Consider the following 23,288-nt stretch of genomic DNA (forward strand, 5'->3'; position numbering starts at 1 on the left):
TGTGGCCAAGGTTCATCAAATTGTTGTTTTTATTTACATAGCATAGCTATTTTTAATAGCAATATTATTGGGGGGGGGACATTTTGTGCATATTTGAATATTTTTTGGGGGGGATGTGTCCCCCCCAATATATATTATAATTACGGCCTTGGGCGGACAGAGGAACAAGTGCGTTAGAGAACATCCGTGAGTTAATGATATAATTTATACTGTTAAGAAAAGTAAGTGGGCTTTGGGCATGACACGTCATTGATGGGGGGGGGGAATGATGCCCGAAGGTCAAGCATAGTTGGGGAAAATCGTTATTTAGACTGGAGGAATCCGATGAACTATGAAGCTCTTTTTCACAGATGTCCAGGAGATGGAGCGATTAAATTAGTTGTGTGCAGGTGCTGGGCAGATTGTCACATCGCTGGATTGTAAGGGATGGGGACAGCTTCGGGAGTCCCTCATCCAGCAGTGGATTGACCATGGCTGATAAAGATGGGAGTCTTAACCCTTTCTTTTTCAGGAGGGTTTTCCATTGCGATGTCATGTGGAATGACATTGCATTCTGGAGTAAATACATACGTGAGAGTAGATAATAATTCTGTTCCAGGTCTGTACCAGTCTGAACTGATCTGCACATCTTCTTGGTTCTTTCGGTAAAGTCACGTAGAAGGGAAGTAATAAAATGATAAAAATAAAACATAATACCGAAAGAACCAAGAAGATGAATCCCTGCAGTCACGAAAGCTTTAAATTGATCTGCACATAACTATGTATGCCTTCGTTACATTTCCCAGAAAAATCTCTGGCTCATGTATCGTGTCTGAGAACAAGTATTCTGGGCAACATTTATCATCACGGAAACTCACCGACTTAAAATAACACCGCCCACTTCCTTCCCACACCCTTGGGTTTGGAGGTTGTTACCAAGCACAAACAACAACAACAAATTCAACACGTTCCGTTCCAGATTTATGTATCTCTGTGATATCTGTCTCTACTTATATGTCTGTCTATATGTCTCTGGTTCTGTGTTTTATCTCTCTCTCAAATTTAGCATTCTCAGGAAGAACGTAATCAACCAGGTAGGGTGTTGACTGTTATGTTATCCGATGCTCTGTTGTATTACATTACATTTATAAGTATACTAGATTTGTGTTTCTATTTCATTTATACCTGATGATGATTGCTTGTGTTGCAATCGAAACAACGTATGCTAGTATTTAATTTATTATTTTTTCTTTATATGTGACTTTACCGAAAGAACCAAAGAGTAATTCATTGAGTCACGAAAGCTCCAAATTAAGTACGTCCCGTGTCAATAATGCTGTGACCTTAAAAGGAAAGATATATGATAGATGACGTTTCGGGCAATGGCTAGAGAAAATATCACTTTAATAAAGTTAGTTTGACTCGCTTTGCCCATGTAGGTCCGTGTTGAGTTAGCACAGTTGGCTATGCATGGTGTGAGATAAATTCAACAGACATAACATGTGTGTGCAAAACTAAATCTGCAATGGAATTAGATCCACTTTGTATCAATGGTGATCACACATCAGTCATGCTTCCGTGGCGTAAGGCTAACATAAATGACGTCACTCAATGCTTTGTGGTAGCAGCATGATGGGATGCCGCTGTGGTATTGTAATGGTTCGCACAATGGTTGCAATCCAGAGGTCACTGATTCATTTTTCCCGGCAAGGACGTTGAAACAGTGGGCGAGTTTCTTTAAACACTATGCACCGCTGACCACCGAACAGTATGAATGGGTACAGTGCAATTGTGTCAATCATCAAGTGTGTGTGGTGTGGTCAAGTGTGGGAACTCCGTCTGGCCAGCATGGAAGAGTAGGCCAATCGGGACTCTCTAAAACTCCTTCACATTCATGCCCTTCAGCCAGCAGTGGCATGAGCGGCAATTGCAGGATCATACCTGCAATAGTTTTTAATCTGGGCATGAGCGGCGCTCACCTTCAATCCATAATTTTAGAGGCATGAACTGGTGGATCACCCAGATCTGTGCTCCTCCTAAACCCTCTGGGCTGCAAGATGTCCAGAACGTGGTAGCATAACGTGAGGTCTAAACAACGCGCCTGTGTGGACCTTCGAGTGGTATCCCCCCCATATTCACGTTGTTTTCTCCCTGCACCGATGTTTCCTTCCACATGCAAACGCACTCCTTGCAATTGAATTGTCCAAACATCCCAATGCAGGTCGCCTTTGAGCAGCAGTTTTTAAAAATCCGTGAAGCTTTCTTAGGGTGGTACGGTGGATATCGTCATTCATTATGGAACCGGCGTTCGATGACCGGCCATGGATAACACCAGTCGCCAGTGATATCTGGACTGGTTCCGTGGCCCCTCCCATTACCAACCCACCAGTGATCAGTGTGGTCAAGTAATGAGTAATTTGCGGGTAGTTTTCAAATGTAACACATTTGGATCCTTAATGCCAGCAATACAATGGCCACTGTGAATCAGACGTGCGGCACCTTAGCATTATCGTGGTCATTGCACCCGCGGTGATAATCAGGGCGGCCGCTGAATTCGAGCCATGAGCCTTTGCAACGAGCGACCGACGGCACTACCGCGCTGGCCCATGTCACCGCCCAATTGCCCCCCGTGACATTTCAGCAGGCAACGTCCGTTTGAAAACGACAGCGCGCATTTACGGTGGCTTTGCGCTTTAAGAATGGCGCAGGCACCAAACGTGCTCGTGCGCAGTATTTGATTCGAGTACGCCCCTTCGGTCTCTGTAGCGCTCTCTCTTTGTGTGTTGTTGTCGTCGTCGTCGTATTTGTGTCGAGAAGGCATCCATTCCCGAGCAAGTTCAGCAGCTGCAGCACCCGAGACCTGGACAGCAGCCTGTCTAAGGGAGGCGGCATGTGTCTCTACAACATGCCGGACGTCCGGGACCTTTACGGAGGAAAGCGCTGCGGGAACGGCTACGTGGAAGATGGTGAACAGTGTGATTGTGGCGAGATTGAGGTGAGTACCCTTCTCAATGCAAAGCCGTTCATGTGGACACTTAACCTTCTAGAACAATTCAATTAATGGATGCATACGTACATGTCATGCAGATGTTGTGCATATTTGTATACACAATTCCACAATGTTTTATATTGCAAAACAGCTTATCTATCCGGGTTTTAGGTTTCGTACCAAACAAAAAAATGGATGTTGTGAGTGAAAAACTGTATGTAAATGCACTGATTGAGGGTGATAAATTGTCATGGAGTCTTGAGGTTAAAAACCAAAATTGCCGTGGCTTTGATCCTTGACCTGGGTGCATCTTCGTCCTGCAGGAGTGTGATAATCCCTGTTGCAATGCTAATAACTGCACCCTGAGGGCCGGCGCTGAATGTGCACACGGAATGTGCTGTCAAGATTGCCAGGTGAGTGGGTCTGCGAGTGCGTGTGTGTGTAGCAGCGGTACTGTAGTGGTTAGTGTGCTGCGCTACGAACCTGGCGAGCCGGGTTCCTATCGGTCCTGGGCCTCCCGTAGGTCGACTCGGACACAAATGAGTACGTGGTGCGGTGTGTAAATTTCACCACTCGGGAGACAAAGGCGGCCAGGTGTGGTGCTGGTCACCCACCCCCTTGTGTGCCATACAGGCCTTCATAGGTGCTCACTAAAAGCACTTGCTCCGACAGTTTGTTAAAGCTATATTGGGAGATCAATTTCTTTGGGTTGCAGCCGTCATGCGGACACACACTTAATAAGGTGGGAGAAAGCATTGAGAGCTACAGGAATGATGAATAAATAACTAAGCACGTGCTGTATAAGAAATTTAGAATTCTTCAAACCAATACCGCCAAACGAATGTGACCTATTTAGGGACTACGTGTATTTATTTATTTGGTTATTTATTCATGGTCCATTCCAGTGTTCGATATTGCGCATGCCACATTCACAATGTATTTTATACATTTGGGATGAAAAGTTACGAATAATAACTTAAACTTTCGCTGTGATTGTTTCACATAAATGTGCAGGCAATTTTTTTTTGTATGTACTACGGTCGGGGCTTGTATATATATGCACATGCCTTTGTGGCAAGGTGTGCTTTTATTACTTGCTGGTCTCCATGGAAACAAAGCTTCATAGCTCATCAGATTCCTCCAGCCTAAATCAATGTAATCTAAGCAGGTGTTGGTTATATCAGGACTGTGCTTATGGCACTTGTGCTTACATACACCTTCTGCTGTGTTGCATGTCCTAGTCTCGTGCACTTGCTGATCAAGAGCTCACTTTTTGCTGCATACACAGTCTCATACAATGCTCCTGGAAGTCAGGCATCCGTAACGGGGAAAACACATTTGAATAATGTTCAAATTGTGCATTCAATTTGGTGGCAATGCATTCCCTACGTCGTAGGTAACTATGGGTTACAGCACTGTGAATCAGACCGCCTATCCTGTTGGTTTTCACAAGTCATTCGTATCATGTCTGCTCATTGCTCACTTACTTGGTAATCCAGCCATAAGACTGCCCATACCTTTCATGTTTAACAATCCGAATGGGCGGTGTGCAGCGGCATGTTTCCTCCTCCTCAAACATGTTCACAGATATCCTCCCCCATTGTAGTCGTAGTCCGCACGCACGCCATCTTACAACAAAGAATAGTCCATGCGTGTAATGCCTAGCAACATCAAATAGACATCAAATCACTCCGAAAAACCGAATTAACCTAGACGGCCCACCTCTCATGAAATCTTAGAAGGCTAAGAAGGATGGATCCTGGTTAGTACCTGGACAGGGGGGGGGGGACCACCTGTGAGTGGCGGGTGTTGCTTTACCGGTTGGGTTATTAATATTAATTCAAATCTATAATTGCGCATTCCATCCTATGATCCCAATGCCCAATGCGTGAAAAGCAGGAAATAAAAACAGAGCCAGGGCAACCGACCAAACTAAAGAGGGAAGGCCACTTTATTAAGAGATGGGTTTTTCAAAGCAGACTTGAATCTATCTACCGACTCCGAATGCCTGATTTTAAGTGACAAGGCGTCCCAATAGTTTGGGTGCCAAGCTAACAAAAGCCCGATCGCCAAAAAGAGCGCAACCTAGAGACCTGAGAGTGCTGAGCAGTTGGAAATCAGAACATCTTAAGGGCCTTGGTGGAATATAAAAATGTATTAGTTGTTGGCTTATTCATAGGCTAATCAACACATTATGCATGCACACCATGCCTGTACATCCTGCTGATTTTGGGTGCAAGGTGTTGCATGTTCCTGCACCCCCCCTCCCCCACCTTAACTCCAGTTTCAAACATTTTGGACACAAAACGTAATGACACATGATAACTGTGCCAAAAGGTGTACATGTATATGTGTGTTTATTGTCACAAGTATTGTTGGTTTGACACGTTCATTTTTAACAACTTAATTCTGCTGGCTAAAGTGCACGTGTTTGTTGAAACGCTTGACCAAGAAAATGTCAGTGCACAGCAATAGATTATTGAATCTATCTGTGCGAAGCTTTTGAGCATTGCTGCCTCGTGCGTGCAGATTGGCTCCGGGTATTTTGGTTTGAAATTAACTTAGTTGTATTCATGTCTTTTTAACCAACTCTTAATCATTTTTTTGTCTCTTTAAGTTTTGGTCATAAAACTAAATACCAACGTTTTAAGTACGAAACACAAATGACAGAAAAGTAATTAATGAATACAGTATGATCTTTGCATTGTATAACAATTTTTCAATCGTGATTACTCTGCTTTTAACGCGCATATCTGAAACTTGGATAATTACACCATGAACCTTTTTTGGTTGTGAGATTCAAAAGAACAGCAATTATTTATTGCGACATTTTATACCTCCATTCAATTTGCAATGATGAATGTGTCCATTTTGTCTTGGAATATATTATTCATTAGTATTGTAGGTGGTTTCATTTTAGTGTTTTCTGGAAAAGTTATAAATAACATATTCGTAGGGTATTTTGTGTGTATTTTAAAAAATAAATATACAACACTTTCCAATTCCTATTCAAGCATTAAAGCTTACCATCACCCACACTTCAGTTTTGCATCGTTACAAAACGCAAAATCTTTTTTCCAATAAACTCTGCCCGTGGCGCTTTCTTATGTACCTCATTACCTCTACCGCATCTGCCCCTGCTTCAAGAATCATTATTCTAGACTGCATTCGATCGCCTTAAGTGAGAAAAGGGTCATACGACGGTTATGTTTGTTGCTCTTTGTGAGTTCTATTTAATGACATCAATTTAATGACATCACATGGGGAGGGTGTCCGGGGGATGGAGAACCACTCACGTGTGACCACCCCACGGCCATTTCCTCAGTGACTGACCAACCGAGACCACTGCAGGGGTCACGAAACAGAGACGCATGTACGTATGTTGAACTTCTTACGTGCCATACGTAGCCAGCAGTATTCATCGGAGGTGCAGGGGGAAGGAAAACAAACTAAACGAGCACAAAAATTAGTTCTAAAGAAGTGAGTTTTCAATTTAGATCTCAAAGAGCATCGCTGCCAGTGGCTTGCTAATAAATGACTGACACCATACTCTTTGGTATTTTCGGTAAAGTCACGTAGGTATAAAATAAAATAAATGAAAACAACTAAATTATTTTATTTTTTACCTACATGACACTACCGAAAAAACCAAAGAGTATGAATCCTTTCAGTCACGAAAGCTTCAAATCTAGAATGACTGACACCAGCGAGAAACAAGAAATGGGTTCTGATATTACCCCATTTTTAAAATATCCTTTTCTTTTTCAAGAACATACAGCAACACGGGTCAATGCTAGTTATCCCCCCCTCCCCCCACCTTCCTCCCACATTTCCCTCCCCATTTAGGGGTCCCAGTTGTCTAATGAGCCTGCATGGGTAACCTGACCCACTATATCATTCCGACTGTCGCTGCCTGCCATGTGACCTGCAATGCCACCGCACTTCTGAGTCTCTATTTTCCCATCTTGTCATGAAGAGACAGACGCCTTCTAGGCATCCACTCTACGTCCGTCCTTGTGGAAGAGGTACGTAGATGACACGTTTGTCATCTGGCCACATGGCCGACCAGCTCTGAACCAATTCCTCAACCACATCAATTCCATACACCCAGCCATCAAATTCACCATGGAGGTGAAGAGGATGGCAAGCTACCATTCTTGGATCTTTTAATCGAAAAGAGACCAAATGGCTCAATGGGACACTGTCTACTGGAAAGCCACCCATACGGATGCCTATCTAAAACCTGACTCCCACCACCATCCATCCCAGAAGAATTCCCTCATCAAAACGGTACACCATAGAGCTTGATGTATTTCCGACCATCATCACCCAGCCAGTGAACTGGAACAAGTACACCAAGCTCTCAAGATGAATGGATATTCCGACCACACAAACCGTAATGCTATAACCCCAACCGTTGGGAAAGAACCATCTGAAGACCCATTTTCAAAATCATCAACTTTCCATACATAGCAGGGGTCACCAAAAAGATTTCCAAAATCATGAGCAAACACAAGATCCAGGTTCGATTTAACACAGTACATAAAATTATTGATCTGATCCCATCTGTGAAGGATGTGATCCCTGATATGCAATACCCCGGCGTCTACAAACTAAGCTGTCTGTGGTATTGGGGAAACTAAGCGACACGTCTCGGACCGTGTTTATGAACATAAGGCATAACTGAAACACGGTAGCACCAATACCTCGGCCATGACTGATCATTGTTTTAATGCGGTGGGCTCACACAAAATGTATTTCTCTAAGACGAATGTACTTTGCAAACCCACTGACTATCAACAAATATTCGTTCATTAAGCCATCCATATATATAGACACAGGCACAATTTCAACAGAGAAGATGGGTACAAACTTAGCAATCGCTGGAAAGACGTTATCAACCTGTTTAAGTCATAACTGGCTGTGATGGTTCCATTCTACCACCTTCAGATGTTAGCCACCTCAGCGCGCTCGCCGTGGAGGCCGCTCACCGATCTTACATTAACATGCAAATGTTTTACCTGGCAGCCCCTTAATTGGTGGAAACCCACCAATCTCGCGGTTGCCGCCCACCACCCACATTAACATTAGTTGCCCCACCCACCACTCACATTAACATTAGCTGCCCCGCCCACCACTTACATTAACATGAGCTGCCCCGCCCACCACTTACATTAACATGAGCTGCCCCGCCCACCACTCACATTAACATGAGCTGCCCCGCCCACCACTCACATTAACATGAGCTGCCCCGCCCACCACTCACATTAACATGAGCTGCCCCGCCCACCACTCACATTAACATTAGCTGCCCCGCCCACCACTCACATTAACATTAGCTGCCCCGCCCACCACTCACATTAACATTAGCTGCCCCGCCCACCACTCACATTAACATGAGCTGCCCCGCCCACCACTCACATTAACATTAGCTGCCCCGCCCACCACTCACATTAACATTAGCTGCCCCGCCCACCACTCACATTAACATTAGCTGCCCCGCCCACCACTCACATTAACATGAGCTGCCCCGCCCACCACTCACATTAACATTAGCTGCCCCGCCCACCACTCACATTAACATTAGCTGCCCCGCCCACCACTCACATTAACATTAGCTGCCCCGCCCACCACTCACATTAACATTAGCTGCCCCGCCCACCACTCACATTAACATTAGCTGCCCCGCCCACCACTCACATTAACATTAGCTGCCCCGCCCACCACTCACATTAACATTAGCTGCCCCGCCCACCACTCACATTAACATGAGCTGCCCCGCCCACCACTCACATTAACATTAGGTGCCCCGCCCACCACTCACATTAACATTAGCTGCCCCGCCCACCACTCACATTAACATTAGCTGCCCCGCCCACCACTCACATTAACATTAGCTGCCCCGCCCACCACTCACATTAACATTAGCTGCCCCGCCCACCACTCACATTAACATTAGCTGCCCCGCCCACCACTCACATTAACATTAGCTGCCCCGCCCACCACTCACATTAACATTAGCTGCCCCGCCCACCACTCACATTAACATTAGCTGCTCCGCCCACCACTTACATTAACATTAGCTGCCCCGTCCATGCTGCTAACATTTGGGCTACGCCCATTTAAAACCTTTATAAACATTTTGCCTTTAGATGCTAACCCCCATTTCCTGATGACGACTGCTTGTGTTGCGATCGAAACGTAGTTTTTTGTTACTTTCTTTAAACCTATCTACGTGACTTTACCGAAAGACCCAAAGAATATGAAAAAAAGACTCGGCCCAGGGTTGTGTTGAGCATGACACCAAGATGCTTGAGTCTCTATAATGGGCCGAGATTGAGAGGGGTTGGCGGGGGTGGGTATAAGATTCATGATTGCTGGGCACTGGAATGGTGTTCTAATGTCTATAATAAGAGCGTCAGTGACCACTGTAGTAATGATCACATATTCCTTCAATATGAGCGTGTCCCGTGAAGTAAGATTGGCAGGGGTTTGGTGATTCATTGGTTAGAGCTCTTCTCACCGTAAAGCTGGCGACCTGAATTTCCCTGATGTGGCTGACGTCCGTGGGACGTGGTAATACAAACTAGTCCTAGACCTCCCCTTGACCAAGCTACGGTGACCAAGCGTGGCGAAGTATGGCCCAACAACACCGATGACTGACATGGTTTGGATAGGCCGTCGTACAGGAGGAGATTGACTTGTAACGTGTGACAACGATCTGTAAATTACAAAAAAATAATTGTTATTTTGAATGTAGATCTGTTACAAAAGGGACAAAGAAATGTAAGCGGATGATATAAATATATATTTGTATTGTTATTTGGTTTTCAAATAAAAATGAGAGGATTGTTTGAGATTAACGGTGACAAAATAATGATCAAATAAGAATAGAGAGATGTTAATTAAGAACCATCCTTGGCCCCTGGTGCCTCGTGCCGAAGTGAGCTGTACTCGAGGTCGGAGGTGTCGCCGAACATTAATACACGATTCTTCCTGGAAGAATAAAAAAATCGCACGATTGAAAATATTTCATCAAACTTCTACTTTTTTGCCACGCGTGAGAGAACATTTGAATTTCTCTGCATAGCAAAGGTTGAGGGCAATGTGCGCTATCATGATGTCTCAATATACTGTACCCTGTCATTACTAATTTAGTCTGCATGCGTGTGCATATCCTACGCAAGTTGGCGAGCCTGAGCTTAAGCATGCAACTTTTGTCGTAGGCTGATCGTGGCATTGGAGGTTCGATGGCCGTGTTCAAATTAAATCCAACTTCTCCAAATTCAGTATCCACGCATGTGTACCCATGGTAGGGGAAATTTATAGTGTTGCACATTGGAGTTTACAACATTTCTCGGATTAAAATACCCAGTCACTGACCCGTGTTACTGTTATACTAGTTAGTAGCCAGCGGCGTGTTTACGGAATGCGCTATGGTATGTTGTTTCTGAATGGTGGCGAATGCACTTCGTAAAATGTGCTGTTTATAAAGTTAATCGTGGACCCAAATGTGACCTTTAACATTACGCACAGCGCAGCGGTCGCGTAATAGAGCACGGCTACACTAACGGGTGCTCGAGAGCTCCCGCGAGTGCACGCTGTTCTGCCAGCAGTGGTGTGAGTGAGCAATTGCAAGGCTGCACCCTTGCGCTTTTATTGAAACAAAGCGGTGTGCTCACGTGAAATGTATCAATAGTGACTGCAGATTTATAGATTTTTTTTTGTAAACATGATGCATGTTTTATGTTTATAATCTAAGACAAACTACTCTGTAAATGAGCAAGAATGCATTGCTGTATCGAATGAATATCAATTCTAATACTCAGAATACGTGCATTGTATTGTGCGTGCAAACATTGATGTTTTTCGATTCATGTGTTCTACGTAATGGGTTTAGATTACTAAATCAAAAGGCAGCTGCCAGACTCCTCACCTGCAAATGAGACTGCATCAACCCCTTGTACTCAATCCCTTCACTTGCTCCCAATTCAATCTAAGATCCATTCGAAGATCGCACTCACCATCTTAAATATCCTCCATGGACTCGCCCCTGCCCATCTCTCATCTCCCATCGCACTCCCCGCTTCTACAACCAAAGAGCTTCTGTAGAAGTTCAGTTATAACCTCTGCTTCGTGGGAGGTTGCTCATTCTCCCCTCCCCCCAAGAGTCTGGAAGTCCCTGTCCCCCAGTACAGACTAAAAACATTACATTTTTCCACCAGTGACTGTTTTTATCTTCAAATAAATTCGCACGCCGTGTCGGTGCGACATCTTGAGATACGGTTACATTTTAGACGCTTGCATGAATCCTCATTTCCATATTCCTTTGTATTGAATGAAATCACCGTCCTCAATCGCGACAATTCACAGTGGGAGTTGGGCAGGGTGTTTGGGGGAGGTGGGAGGCATGAATCGTGCCACCTTTTCTTGGTTCCCATTGTAAAGATCAGTTTCATTTCAGACAAATTCCATCAACGTTTCCCAGCAGCAGCAGCAGCATCAACAAACAATTCTGGCACTGTTACCCATATACACGTTGCCCATTGTACACGTGACCAAAATGTCTCTGTCCCAGCCACAATTCTCCCTGTCTCCCGTGTGCAATCGGTGAGCTTTTCATGACCATGAACTGATTTCCTCTGATTCTGTGTTTTTTGTTGTTATTCAACTCATCCTTTACTCGGGCAGTCTGAACATCGTGGATGTTCTTCGACATTTACAGTTAGGGTTTACGATTCGTGGTGATGTGGGACACATGCAAAATAATTATTTCGGTTTACATTTTGTCACTTAAAAAAAATGAAACATGTTTATTAGAGATAAGTCAACATCTGATAGACTGGGACCCTTTTAACAGCTTTATTGTTCAATTTCCTTTGCTCTGGATAATTTAGTGGCATTTTCATTAAACCACATGGCATTTTATATTTTACAATTTTTAACTAAAGTTAAAATCATGCATGCATTATCTGCCGTTCATTTGGGCACCCGTCCATAAATATCAGGCTTCTACGTTATTTATCGCATTTTTGTTGTTGTTGTTGTTTACAAACAATACCTCGATGGTACCGAGATATTCGACAGATTTACATGCTCGCAAAATTGTACTTTTAATACGTAGGATTTCACATAATTCACATCCTCTAGAAATGTGCAGCAATTTTTTTGGTTGGTGTAATGAACTTTGAAAAACACTCTGCAAGCAAATTGTCTGTATATAAATTGATGGTAATGAGATATCCCAACTGAAAAACTACAGATATTCTGAAACATTCGCTTTGTGAAGTTATAGCCATTCCGCGGTGGATAATGAACCTTTTCGATGCATGTTGGTTAACCAGAAATTAGATGCGTTTGAACCACATTTTCAACGGAAGTGGGAGCCAAAGTGGAACCAAAATGTAATTGTCAAATATACATAACCAAAAAAGCATATGTAATACTATAAATACCAGTTCCCTTCATATTGATCCATTTTAAAATGCAACGACATTCAACCCAGCATCAGAACACACGGACCACATCTTGTTTTTTTTATTACACAATTTTGGTCTTTTCATTTTTGAAAAAAAAAATTCTGTAACATAAAAGAAATGAACTGTAATGTAATGTTCTTTGTTTAATTTCTTTACATATCGTAATTGCGTTTGTGAATATAAATGTGACCAAAAGGGCTTGATATTGGCTTGTTTCAGTCAATTATGAGTGATGAGGCATTTGTAATTAATTGTAAAATTGGCCTCTGGGACATTCAAAGTACTCTCATTTAGCCTGTAAGAAAAGAATACATGTAAGAGTTCCAATTTTTCAGTTGAGAGGGGAAATAATAACTGTGTTCCAGGGCAGCTTGACATTGAAGGATAAAATACTGTATGCCTTTGCACAATCTATGATTCCTTAACACAGAGATCAGAGAGTCTTGAGATCCCTGTGGAATCAAAGTCAATTAAGGAGACGAAACTGTCTCTAGCATTCATTAAAAAAAACTTTATTACAAATCCTGCTGCAAAGTCTGTTAATTTTGAGCAAACGCGACCGACTTTATCCTCACTAACAAATGTGATTGTTGTTGGCATTAGCCATACTAATGGGTCCCATAGTGTGGAAGTGGGAACTCCACATATATGGTTCCCAGAGGTTAACTTTGCAGCGGTGAGAATTGGTGACGATGCTGTGCTGATGAGTCCTAAGGATAACGAAACTGGTCCACAGTTGTCCTCACTGCATCACCTCTGCTGCTGTCAGTTGGTCATATTTTATGACATTCATTTTGATGGTGGCCTCAGAAGAGAGGACCACAATGCACTTTTTGAGGAAATGCGAATGGTTTTTTGCATAATTTACAAAGGCTCAATTATTTTAAGAAGCCTGGATTTATTTTTTTAAAATTGTGTTGTAGCATTCAATCAAAGTGGGTCGGACCAGTAGCACAATGACTTGCACACTGCGCTTTGAACCTGTTATTATTTAATAGAGTGTTTGATTAATGTTGTGTTATACCTTACGGTATTGTTTTATATTAACAAAAAAGCAAGGGTTATTTCAATGTTACAGAGACATTGACAGCTAGCCTCAAATATATTATTCACTGCATTGGTATCGCATCTCACTGGTGTGTGTTCCATAATGACATGTCCAGGACATGCTATCAATCTAAATGGCATTCTCCAGTATGAAAAGGCCCATGCGATTGCTTTATTTGAAAGAACTAAGACCAGCGATGTACCATAAAACTGGTCAGTCTGAAGCTATGTTCCAACAGTAAGTCTATGCCTTTATAGACTGTGAACATAACATAATCAGCGTACGCCCTTGCGGTTAATGCTCGCGCCAGCCAGAGTTTGATAATTTCTTGAGCGTTACATGTTTGCACAAAACCAACACAAACTGTTCGTTTATTGGTGGAGTGTGGATCCAAATGTTCTGGTCCTAGCTCCAAGTGACCGGCTTTGAAAAATAATACCGGGAAATGTTACCCTGCTTATTAACGACACACATTGTTATCCCTGCTTGTGTTTATTCGAACTAAGGGTGAAAGCATCAGTGCATTAGCTCCTTTCGTCTGTTTGCCTGCCTGTAACATGGGGTCAAGATAACTCTTGTAACAATGGCAGCAGGCAACATGCTGCTCGCAGCAGACATCGCGGCTGTCGCGAGTTTCACCTAAAGACGATGGCTTGTGTTGCTATCGAAACGTCGTGATTTCTTTTGTTTTATTTCTACCTACGTGACTTACCGAAAGAACCAAAGAGTATGTATTCCTGCAGTCACGAAAGCTTAAAATCAAGAAATGATGAAATCAGAATAAAACTATAATATTAATTTGTCTTGCTATGAGAGACTTACCCTAAAAGAAATTGGCCAAATGTATCAAAGGAGTTGCATAAAACTAGGAAACAAAAACCAAACCAAAAAGGGATTATGTGCAAATATGTATGCGATTTGCCCTGACTGCTACTCATCAGCTTCCGTACTGCAGTCGTAGATCTAAAGAGGCTATCGCCCCCTTGCCACCCTCAAAATTGGTATTTTACTTCTGTTCACCATCTAAAGTACATTGAGTTTGTATTTTATTTGATCATATTTATTTTATTATTATTAACGTAGAGCCCTGTTTAGAAACCTTGACATTTCAAAACTGCACCCCCCCCCCCCCCAGGAAGTTTATATATCCGCCTCTGCCATACTAGTAATTAAATAATGACATGCTTCCGAGGACAAAACACATGCTGGAAAGCATTACGGAATCCACGCGCATGCATGATTTTTGCTGTCTCGTTTTCTTTTTGGCATTCGCAGCTGAAGCCATCCGGGACCCGGTGTCGTGACCCCACCAACACCTGTGACCTGCCCGAGTACTGCAATGGAGGGTCGCCCCACTGTCCACCCAACGTGTACCTGCTGGACGGTTACCCGTGCCATGGCAAGGAGGCATATTGCTACAACGGCATGTGCCTCACCCACGAGCAACAGTGTGTCACACTGTGGGGTTCAGGTATGGGATGAATGTGTGTGTGTATGTGTGTGTGAGATAGTGTAGCGGTTAGCGCACTGCGCTATGAACCCAGCGACACGAGGTCGATTCCCGCTCACGGCCAACACCAGTGACGATTATCTGAACCGGTCCTGGGCCTCCCCTAGGTCGACTCAGCCTCAAATGAGTACCTGGTGCGCTGTGTAAACATTGCTACTAGGGAGACAAAGGCGGTCGGGCGTGGTGCTGGCCACCCACCCTCTCGTGTGCCGTTCCGGCTTTCATAGGTGCTCGCTAACACCACTTGCCCCTACAGTCTGTTAAGGCTATACGGGGGATCTTGTATCTTTGTGTGATAGAGGGGGCGGGAGTGTAGCGGTTCGCGCGCTGCACTACGAACCAGGCGACCCGTGTTTGATTCCCACTGCCGACACAAGTGAGGATTATCTGAACTGGTACTGGGCTTCCCCTAGGTCGACTCAACCTCAAATGAGTACCTGGTGGCAGTGTGTAAACATCGCTACTGGGGAGACAAAGGAGGCCGGGCGTGGTGCTGGCCACGCACCCCCTCGTGTGCCATGCCAGCCTTCATAGGTGCTCGCTAACAGCACTTGCCCCAACAGTATGTTCAGGCTATATTGGGGACATTTGTTTTTGTATGCATGTGATCTGGACACACAATAGTGAGCTCCTCTGGCAGGCGAGGCTCCATTGGCTGGGTCATGTAGCCCACATTCCCAGCCACCGCATGCCCAAAGAGATTCTGACTGGCCGGACAGAGGCGGCTAAACGGGGGTGACTCATGGGCTAGAGAAGTGATGCACTGATGTGGTATAGAAGGATGGGGAGCTGATTGGACTTGGAGGTGACGGGTACCAACAGTGTCAAGATTACCCTCTGTGGAGGAGCCTCGTGAAGGACACTATTGGGTAGTTGGAGGTAGTCGCCCTCCAACAACAGTGGAGGGTAAGGGAAAGATACCCACAACAAGATCGCGGAGCACTGGTCGGCTAAAACACGAGTTGGCAAAGCGGGTGGCACAGGTGGTGCATCTGCCAGTCATCTCCGTCAGTCAATCCGTGGTACCTGAGTCTGCCCAAGGAATCTCCTGCTGGAGAGCCTTAGACACTTAACGTGGCACAAGAACCGTGGTTAAGTCACCACCACTGAGTGGCGAATGGCGGTTGTTGTATGGGTGTGGGAAGTGGTAGTTTCATGGTTAGCGTGCTGCACTATGAACCCAATGACCCGAGACCGATTCTCTCTCATAGCCAACACTGATTACCTTGTTTAGGTCGACTCGGCCCTAAATTAGGACTTGGTGTGTAAACATCAGCATCGCGGACACAAAGGCAGCCAGGTGTGGTACTGGCCACCCACCCCCTCGTGTGCCCTGCCGGCCTTAATAGGTGGTTGTTAACAGCACTTGTTACAACAGGGGAGTGGTGTGGATGTGGGGAGTCTTAGTGTAATGGCAAAGTACGATGAGCCTAGCAACCGTGGCTCGTTGCATTAACTTATTCTGGGCCAGCCATATGTCGACTTAGTCGTGAAGAGGTATCTTGATGGTGTCTTGTAAAGATTAGCACTGGACAGATAAAGGGGGCCAAACGTGAAACTGGCCAAATGAAACCCCCTCGAGTGTTCTGCCAGCTTTCATCGGTGCTTGCCAACAGCACTTGCCTACAGCACTTGCCCCAGCAGTCAGTGCAGGCTATAGAGGGCATCTGGCAGAGATGACTATTACCCATGGGAGTGCATTTTAACTGTGATCGTTGGTGTCTGTTATTTTCCAGTGTGAGGCAAGAATGGTGACCATATGTTTATTTCATACAAATTGGGTTATTCTTTATTCCAAGTGGTGTACGGATGTCTGATTTGTTTGGACTGGTAGTGGATAAGGATAGAGAACAGCCGTAAAATAAACATACATCTTGCCAATTGTTTGACCTGTGCTTGTATATTTTAAACTCTGAAAAACACGGTTGTGAAATAGGTGTTTGTGAAGGGCACCCACTTGGGGTCTTAACGTGGCTGACAATACATGGAACTAAAATTAAACAACTTTGCAACAACATGGAAATATGGCGAGGTGTCACTTATGTTCTGATAATAAGCAGATGTTATTTTGCAGCTTGTAACATTTTTTCATTCCTTAGTAACTTGCTTTTTGTGATTCTGGAGGCTTCTGTCAATGTGAAGAGTCACACGCTGGTTTATCTTGACGTAGTATTTATGTGGAAGGTAAAGGTGCAGCCCTGCAATTTCTTGCTTAGACCGCTGCCTGAAGAACGCTCCCCACGAGGAGGGGGGAGCTCTATAGAACCCCTCTAGATGTTGGGAGTACCAACACTTTACCTCCACCACATTCGACATGCCGCATGACTAACTGCTGCCTACCTATTTATACTGCCGGGTGGACAGAGGTGATGGGATTTAAGAAACCTGCCCCATTGCTTCAACGCGCCAGAGATCGAACCGGCGACCTCTGTATTGCAAGCAGAGGTCGCAACCGGGTACCCGATACCCATACCCTACCCGATACCTGGCTACCCGTACCCGGCCGGGTATGGGTACGGGTACCCGTTTGCGACCCTGGTGCGGCCGGGTACGGGTACGGGTAAGGAATCAAAACCCGTTTGCGACCTCTGTATTGCAAGACCAGCGTGCTAACCGTTGCACAATGACAGGATACCGTTATCTATGTACACATACGTAGGCAAGTTTATTCATTGCATGGCTATTCTGTATTTATACGAAGCCGCATTTCTGTTTCCGTTCGAGGTAGGCCAAACTGGCCAACTTGAACCTCCAGCCTAATCTTGGCGAGCAAATGTAATGCCTTTGTTATTGTTTTTAGGCTCAAAACCTGCTCCAGAAATATGCTTTGCCAACGTGAACTCAGCCGGAGACCAGTACGGGAACTGTGGGAAGGACTCCAAGGCCGTCTACATGAAATGCAAGGCCAGGTGCCATACAGTGTGATAAACTACAGGATACACCGCGATACCAATTCCAACAATAACACAATTCCACAAAGAGAAGCACAACATTTGTACTGGCTGCCTGTTTGTCAAATAACAATCAGATAAGATGCCTGCTAGGCATGTCACAGTTGTTGCCCTCATCACAACAAGTGTGCTGTTGCTCGGTATAACTTTGACAAAAGACACAATTGCTACGCACATGTTACGAGTGGGAAGGCCCGTTCAGATTAAACTGAAACATTACTTTCAGGGCCCAGTGATGTTTCACCCACTCCCCCCCCCCCTATCTGTTATACAACAGAGAGGGGTGAGGGACAATCGTACCGTGCGTAACCAACTGATTAGCACGGTTGGCTACATACGGTGCGAAAGAAGTTCAACATACATACATACATAATTCTTAACAGGGCTCACCTAATCCACCATGCTATAATAAATGGTAGAAAATATAAGCAGTACTATGGGGGCTGATGAGACAACATATCGTGTGCATGTCACCAGCTTCCCAGTGACACCTCAGTCATTGAAATTGGTGGAGCATTCGGTGAGGCGTTGACCGGACAAGCGAGTATGACTTGCCGCCTTCTTCATGGAGGGAGCTGAAAAGTATGCTCACAAAGCATTTCTTTGTTAGTAGAAAATTAACAGAATTCTTTTTCTTGGTTCTTTCGGTAAAGTCACGTAGAAGGGAAATAATAAGTTTATTCAGACGCTGTCTTTCCGACAGCCCTGTTCTTCACCTGAGGACGGCTGCTTGCGTTGTGGCCGAAACGTCGTGAGAATTGTATTTTATTGTGTTTTATTTTTATTATTTTATTATTTCCCTTCTACGTGACTTTACCGAAAGAACCAAGAAGATGAATCCATGCAGCCACGAAAGCTTTAAATTGAAAAATAAACATAATTGTAACCGTTGTCCAATTAGTTTATTTCCAATACCAGTTATCAATTCGGAGCTTTATTTTAAACATGCATTTTAATTGGCCACACTTATGTCGACAATTTACTTTATGACCTTCTTAAGTTTCAAAAGTACAATTTTGAGAAAAGATTGTTTGCTGGGTAATTAAAACACCCCAAATTATGTTTTTACATGAACCATCTGCCAGTTATGACCGCTGGCTTCAATTTACACTTTGACATCATTTAATTGGCACATGGCTTAAATTTCCTGCCATTAACACAACATAATTCACACATCTTGCCACTAACCAAAGCATCCGCATGTTATTATACCGTGGGAACAGTCAAAATTTGATAATTGGGGAGCAATAATGTCACTGCACTTTATATCAGATTCAAACACCAAAAAAAGCGATTTCAACTTCCAACTCAGCACTGGGCGAGGACAATGCAGTCTCCTGCTTTTCGACACGTGCAACGTAATTGCCCATTCCCTGCAGGGCAGCACTCGGCACGTGCCGTATTTCCCTGCCATATTTTCGTGTCGCTGCTCACACCCGAATTCCCTTCCTTGGCAGCGACGTGAAGTGTGGAAAAATCCAGTGCCAGGGCGGCTCGGCAAGACCCGTCATCGGCACCAACGCCGTCAGCATCGACACCAACATCGCCGTGCCGGGCGGCGGCACGGTGCTATGCCGCGGCACGCACGTTTACCTGGGGGACGACATGCTCGACCCGGGCTTGGTTCTTACCGGCACCAAGTGCGGCGAGGGCAAGGTGGGGTCGAAGCTGCATTATGATGCCCCCACCCCACCCCCCACCACCACCCCTGATCGTGTTTTCCTCCACGCAGAGTTGAAAATTGTGGGGTTATTAGAGAGTGCAGTGGGCAAATAGAGCTCTAAGTCAGGTTTGTGTGAGAAATCGCTGAGTTCTTTCCATCAGATGTGTTAAGTTAAGAATAGTTTACTTGGGACTGTAGGTTTTTCTTGTGTGTTCTGGAATTGTGTACTGTATTGTGCCGAATGAGGACGCGTGGTGACCATTGTGGTATGGTGCGATGTTGGGTCCGTTTCTGGCGTCACAATACGATTTATATAATGTCCACTGTGGTGAGGCATAGTGCAGGCCACGCGGCAGTACACAGAAACGTGTAGACAGCAAGTGACACACACAGTCTTCTAGGGGCCAAAGCAACTCTCGCTTTGTTTGCCAGGTGATATGCACACGCAGTAGGGGATATGTGCCACAGCGCCCCTCTGATGCCACACACACACCTCCAAAACACACTATTTACATACTCTTAGTTCTTTCGGTAAAGTCACGTAGGTAAAAAATGAAATTAAAATTATTTTTTTTATTAATTTTTATTTCATTTTTTACCTACGTGACTTTACCGAAAGAACTAAGAATATGAATCCTTGCAGTCACGAAAGCTTAAAATCTAGAATTAACACTATTTACATGTCACCCCCCCTCTTCCTCTGATCCAATGCACACCTGACACATCCACGCTTTCAATAAGTCACGATGCGATCGGTAAGCATTTACCATACGGGTTCACCCTCAACCACGCCGATGCTATTATGCAACCCCAACACATCACTGTTCAGGCAATTGCAATCAATAGGCTGGTACTATTACAATTCACCTGTGGCACACCCAAGGTCACCTGGCGATAACCTCACACCATGCGGGTTGTGCAGTCGCTTCTCACCCATTGCGTCTGTACCGTGAGCATCACACCATTTCGAGACACCACACACAGTCTGCGCTCGCATAACAGGAATCACTCCTGCCACCCACAAGTAACTTAACCATCCACACTTGAACCACGTCCGGGTTTAGTTAATTTCCCACACACGGGTTCACCTCGCGCAGCTCAACTCTGCACATGAACTGCAGTAAACTCAGTTCTCTCTAGCTAGAACGGGTTACTACTTCACCAGTTCATTCAGACACCTTGGTCATCGGACTCTGAAGTGCAGTGTGAGTTGGCCGCAGCTTGCAATGCACCAACACAGCCCACACACATCTCCACTTCTCTTCAGCTGGGAAACCCAGGCCAGAGCTTGTTCGCCATCCTGATGAGAAGGCGAGATGCCTGGGCTGGGTTCTTGTTCCCGCCCCGGACTGCTACACAAGAAATGGCAGAGGGTGGGAAAAAAAAACCCACTGCCCTCTTTCATGCATAAAATAACACTCTACACTTCTCAATAATACTGTATGGTGGGGCAAAGAAATCACTAGTATTTGAGTACTTACGGCTAGTAAATCCATCCAGCCCTTCCGATGCTGCTGCTGCTGTTACTGCTGCTCCAAAGTTGTTGTCGTTGTGGCTTCCTCTTCTCCCTGCTTCACACTCTGCCTCTTTTATAGCACGAGCCCATAAAACCACACCCGCTAATTATTTAGGCTGGTCGAATTTGCCCCAAAACAGTTTTCCCTTCTCCTGTACTGTATTACACTTGCTGAAAACCTCACTTGTGAACAATGATGCATTGTGCCCGTGACAAATGGAATGACCTTCCGAAGTTTGCAAGGACAGGGCAACAAGTTCCTGTTTGAAATTGGGGGCCTTGTCGTGTTATTGCATGGCACATCACAGGGTTATAAGAACAGCCTTTATCCATTCATCCGTGCACATGTCTCGTAAGAATAAGTTTTGTCCTTGGATTATTTAACAGGATCTCGAAGCACATTGCGACGCAAACAAGACGTACAAAAAAATCAACCACCGAGGGGAAAAGCTGGAACGCTCTTAATAAAATACGTTTCTGAATTAGTTGTAAATGTATTCACGTAGTACTTTCACACAAGTACGTTTTGCTAGTTGCTACGCTCGAATACGTTACTAAATTACGTGTGAGGTCTTCTCAATATTACACACACGCGTGTTTGCAAACCTGTTGTCGGTCCCCTGCTGGTCGGCGCGAGTTGGTGAAGGCGAGGGGGAGTGTAGGACGGCAATTGATGTTGCCACACCGCCCTCTGCTGCCCACAACAGCCACTGTGCCTATTGATGGGACACGGTGGTCGCCCATCCAAAGCACTGTGTCCAGGCTCTCAAGCATGCTTCTTAGCTTTCGAAGATTTGATGATATCGGGAAAGTTTCCAGGTTACTTGGCCATGGGCTGCATGAGTCTGTGCAGATCAATTAAATTGGCATTTTGACTGACATTTTTTATGACTGCAGGAATTCATATTCTTTGGTTCTTTCGGTAAAGTCACGTAGATAAAAAAATAATCATAAAAATAAAGTGAATAAAAAAACACTAATGTAGACTGTAGCATGGTTCTTAATCGGGGTGAGTTTACTGGCTATCTATAATGTAGACTGTAGCCTGGTTATTAAATTTGGTGAGTACTGGCAGTCTGTAATGTCTGTAGCAATGGTTATTAAGCTGGGAGTGTACTGGCAGTCTATAATGTAGACTGTAGCCTTGTTCTAAACCTCGATGAGCGTACTGGCAGTCTATAATGTAGACTGTAGCAATGGTTATTAAACTGAGTGAGCGTACTGGCAGTCGATAATGTAGACTTATTCTTGGTTCTTTCTGTAATTTAAATAAATAAATGGGCTGTTGTCCCTGGTAGATAGATCACGGGATGTTAAAATATTCTAACTCTGCTTCAGTGCGCAGATGTTTATGTCATTGCCTCTCAGTATTTGGTCTTCTATGACAAATTGGTTTGTTATCTCTTCGTTTGTAGTCTTTAATGAGACAACATAATGCAATATATGCCATTCTCTCATGTAGTCGCATGAATGTGATCCTGGCATTTGATATCTCCAAATTTATGAGCACTTATTTTTTTTATCAATGCATAAAAATACCATGGAAACCCTTTTTAGTTGCATAATCCAATTTATTTTTACATTTTACAAAGTTAATGTGAACTTAACGTGATTTTTATTCTTCTTGTTTTTTTGCAGATTTGCTACAACAGGCATTGCCAGAATGTGTCGATTTTAAAAACGGGCAACTGTGACACCAAATGCAATGGTCACGGGGTGAGTTTGCACATCTGCACGTGTTTACATGGTCTGAACAGTAATTCGTTTGAATCAAGAGATGTCTCATATGTAGCTCGGCCATTCAGATCCTGTCACTGATGGGTTTTCTCACATATACATGAGCATTATCCTTCAGCGTTCAGTGTCAAATGTTAAGCACTACACTGTCATGTCGCTAGCTCTCGTGTCTGGGTCAGCACACAGCAATGTCCAAAAATAGAATAGGTTTCAGAGCATTGCTTGCAAGGTACGTGCAGCGGCGTGGAAGATTCGTCACTCTAATGTATACAGGGTATCTATAAAGGTGTCGTCCATTATTTTAAAAAGCTTAATTAGGGACAGCAGTTTGAACTGCTACGATCGAATTTGGGGGGGTGGGGGGGGTTTGTGGAAGATGAAGCGTCAGCTTGAAAGAAAAAACCTCTCCGAGTGAT

General features: G+C 44.4%; 1 protein-coding gene across 2 annotated transcripts in view; it reads left to right on the forward strand.

Annotated features, from left to right (window-relative positions):
* Positions 1-23,288, forward strand: part of LOC133345552 (disintegrin and metalloproteinase domain-containing protein 12-like) — a 158,691-nt gene that overhangs the window by 116,806 nt on the left and 18,597 nt on the right. For both annotated transcript variants that reach the window (XM_061556434.1, XM_061556433.1), the window contains exons 12-17: positions 2,797-2,974; positions 3,292-3,381; positions 14,771-14,966; positions 17,806-17,914; positions 19,414-19,612; positions 22,774-22,851. In XM_061556434.1, the coding sequence (XP_061412418.1) occupies positions 2,797-2,974; positions 3,292-3,381; positions 14,771-14,966; positions 17,806-17,914; positions 19,414-19,612; positions 22,774-22,851 (850 nt within the window). The remainder of the gene's footprint in view (positions 1-2,796; positions 2,975-3,291; positions 3,382-14,770; positions 14,967-17,805; positions 17,915-19,413; positions 19,613-22,773; positions 22,852-23,288) is intronic.

Source organism: Lethenteron reissneri, chromosome 22 (genome assembly GCF_015708825.2).
Source record: "Lethenteron reissneri isolate LAM-NWPU_2019-01 chromosome 22, ASM1570882v1, whole genome shotgun sequence".
In the NCBI taxonomy this organism is placed as follows: Eukaryota; Metazoa; Chordata; class Hyperoartia; order Petromyzontiformes; family Petromyzontidae; genus Lethenteron; species Lethenteron reissneri.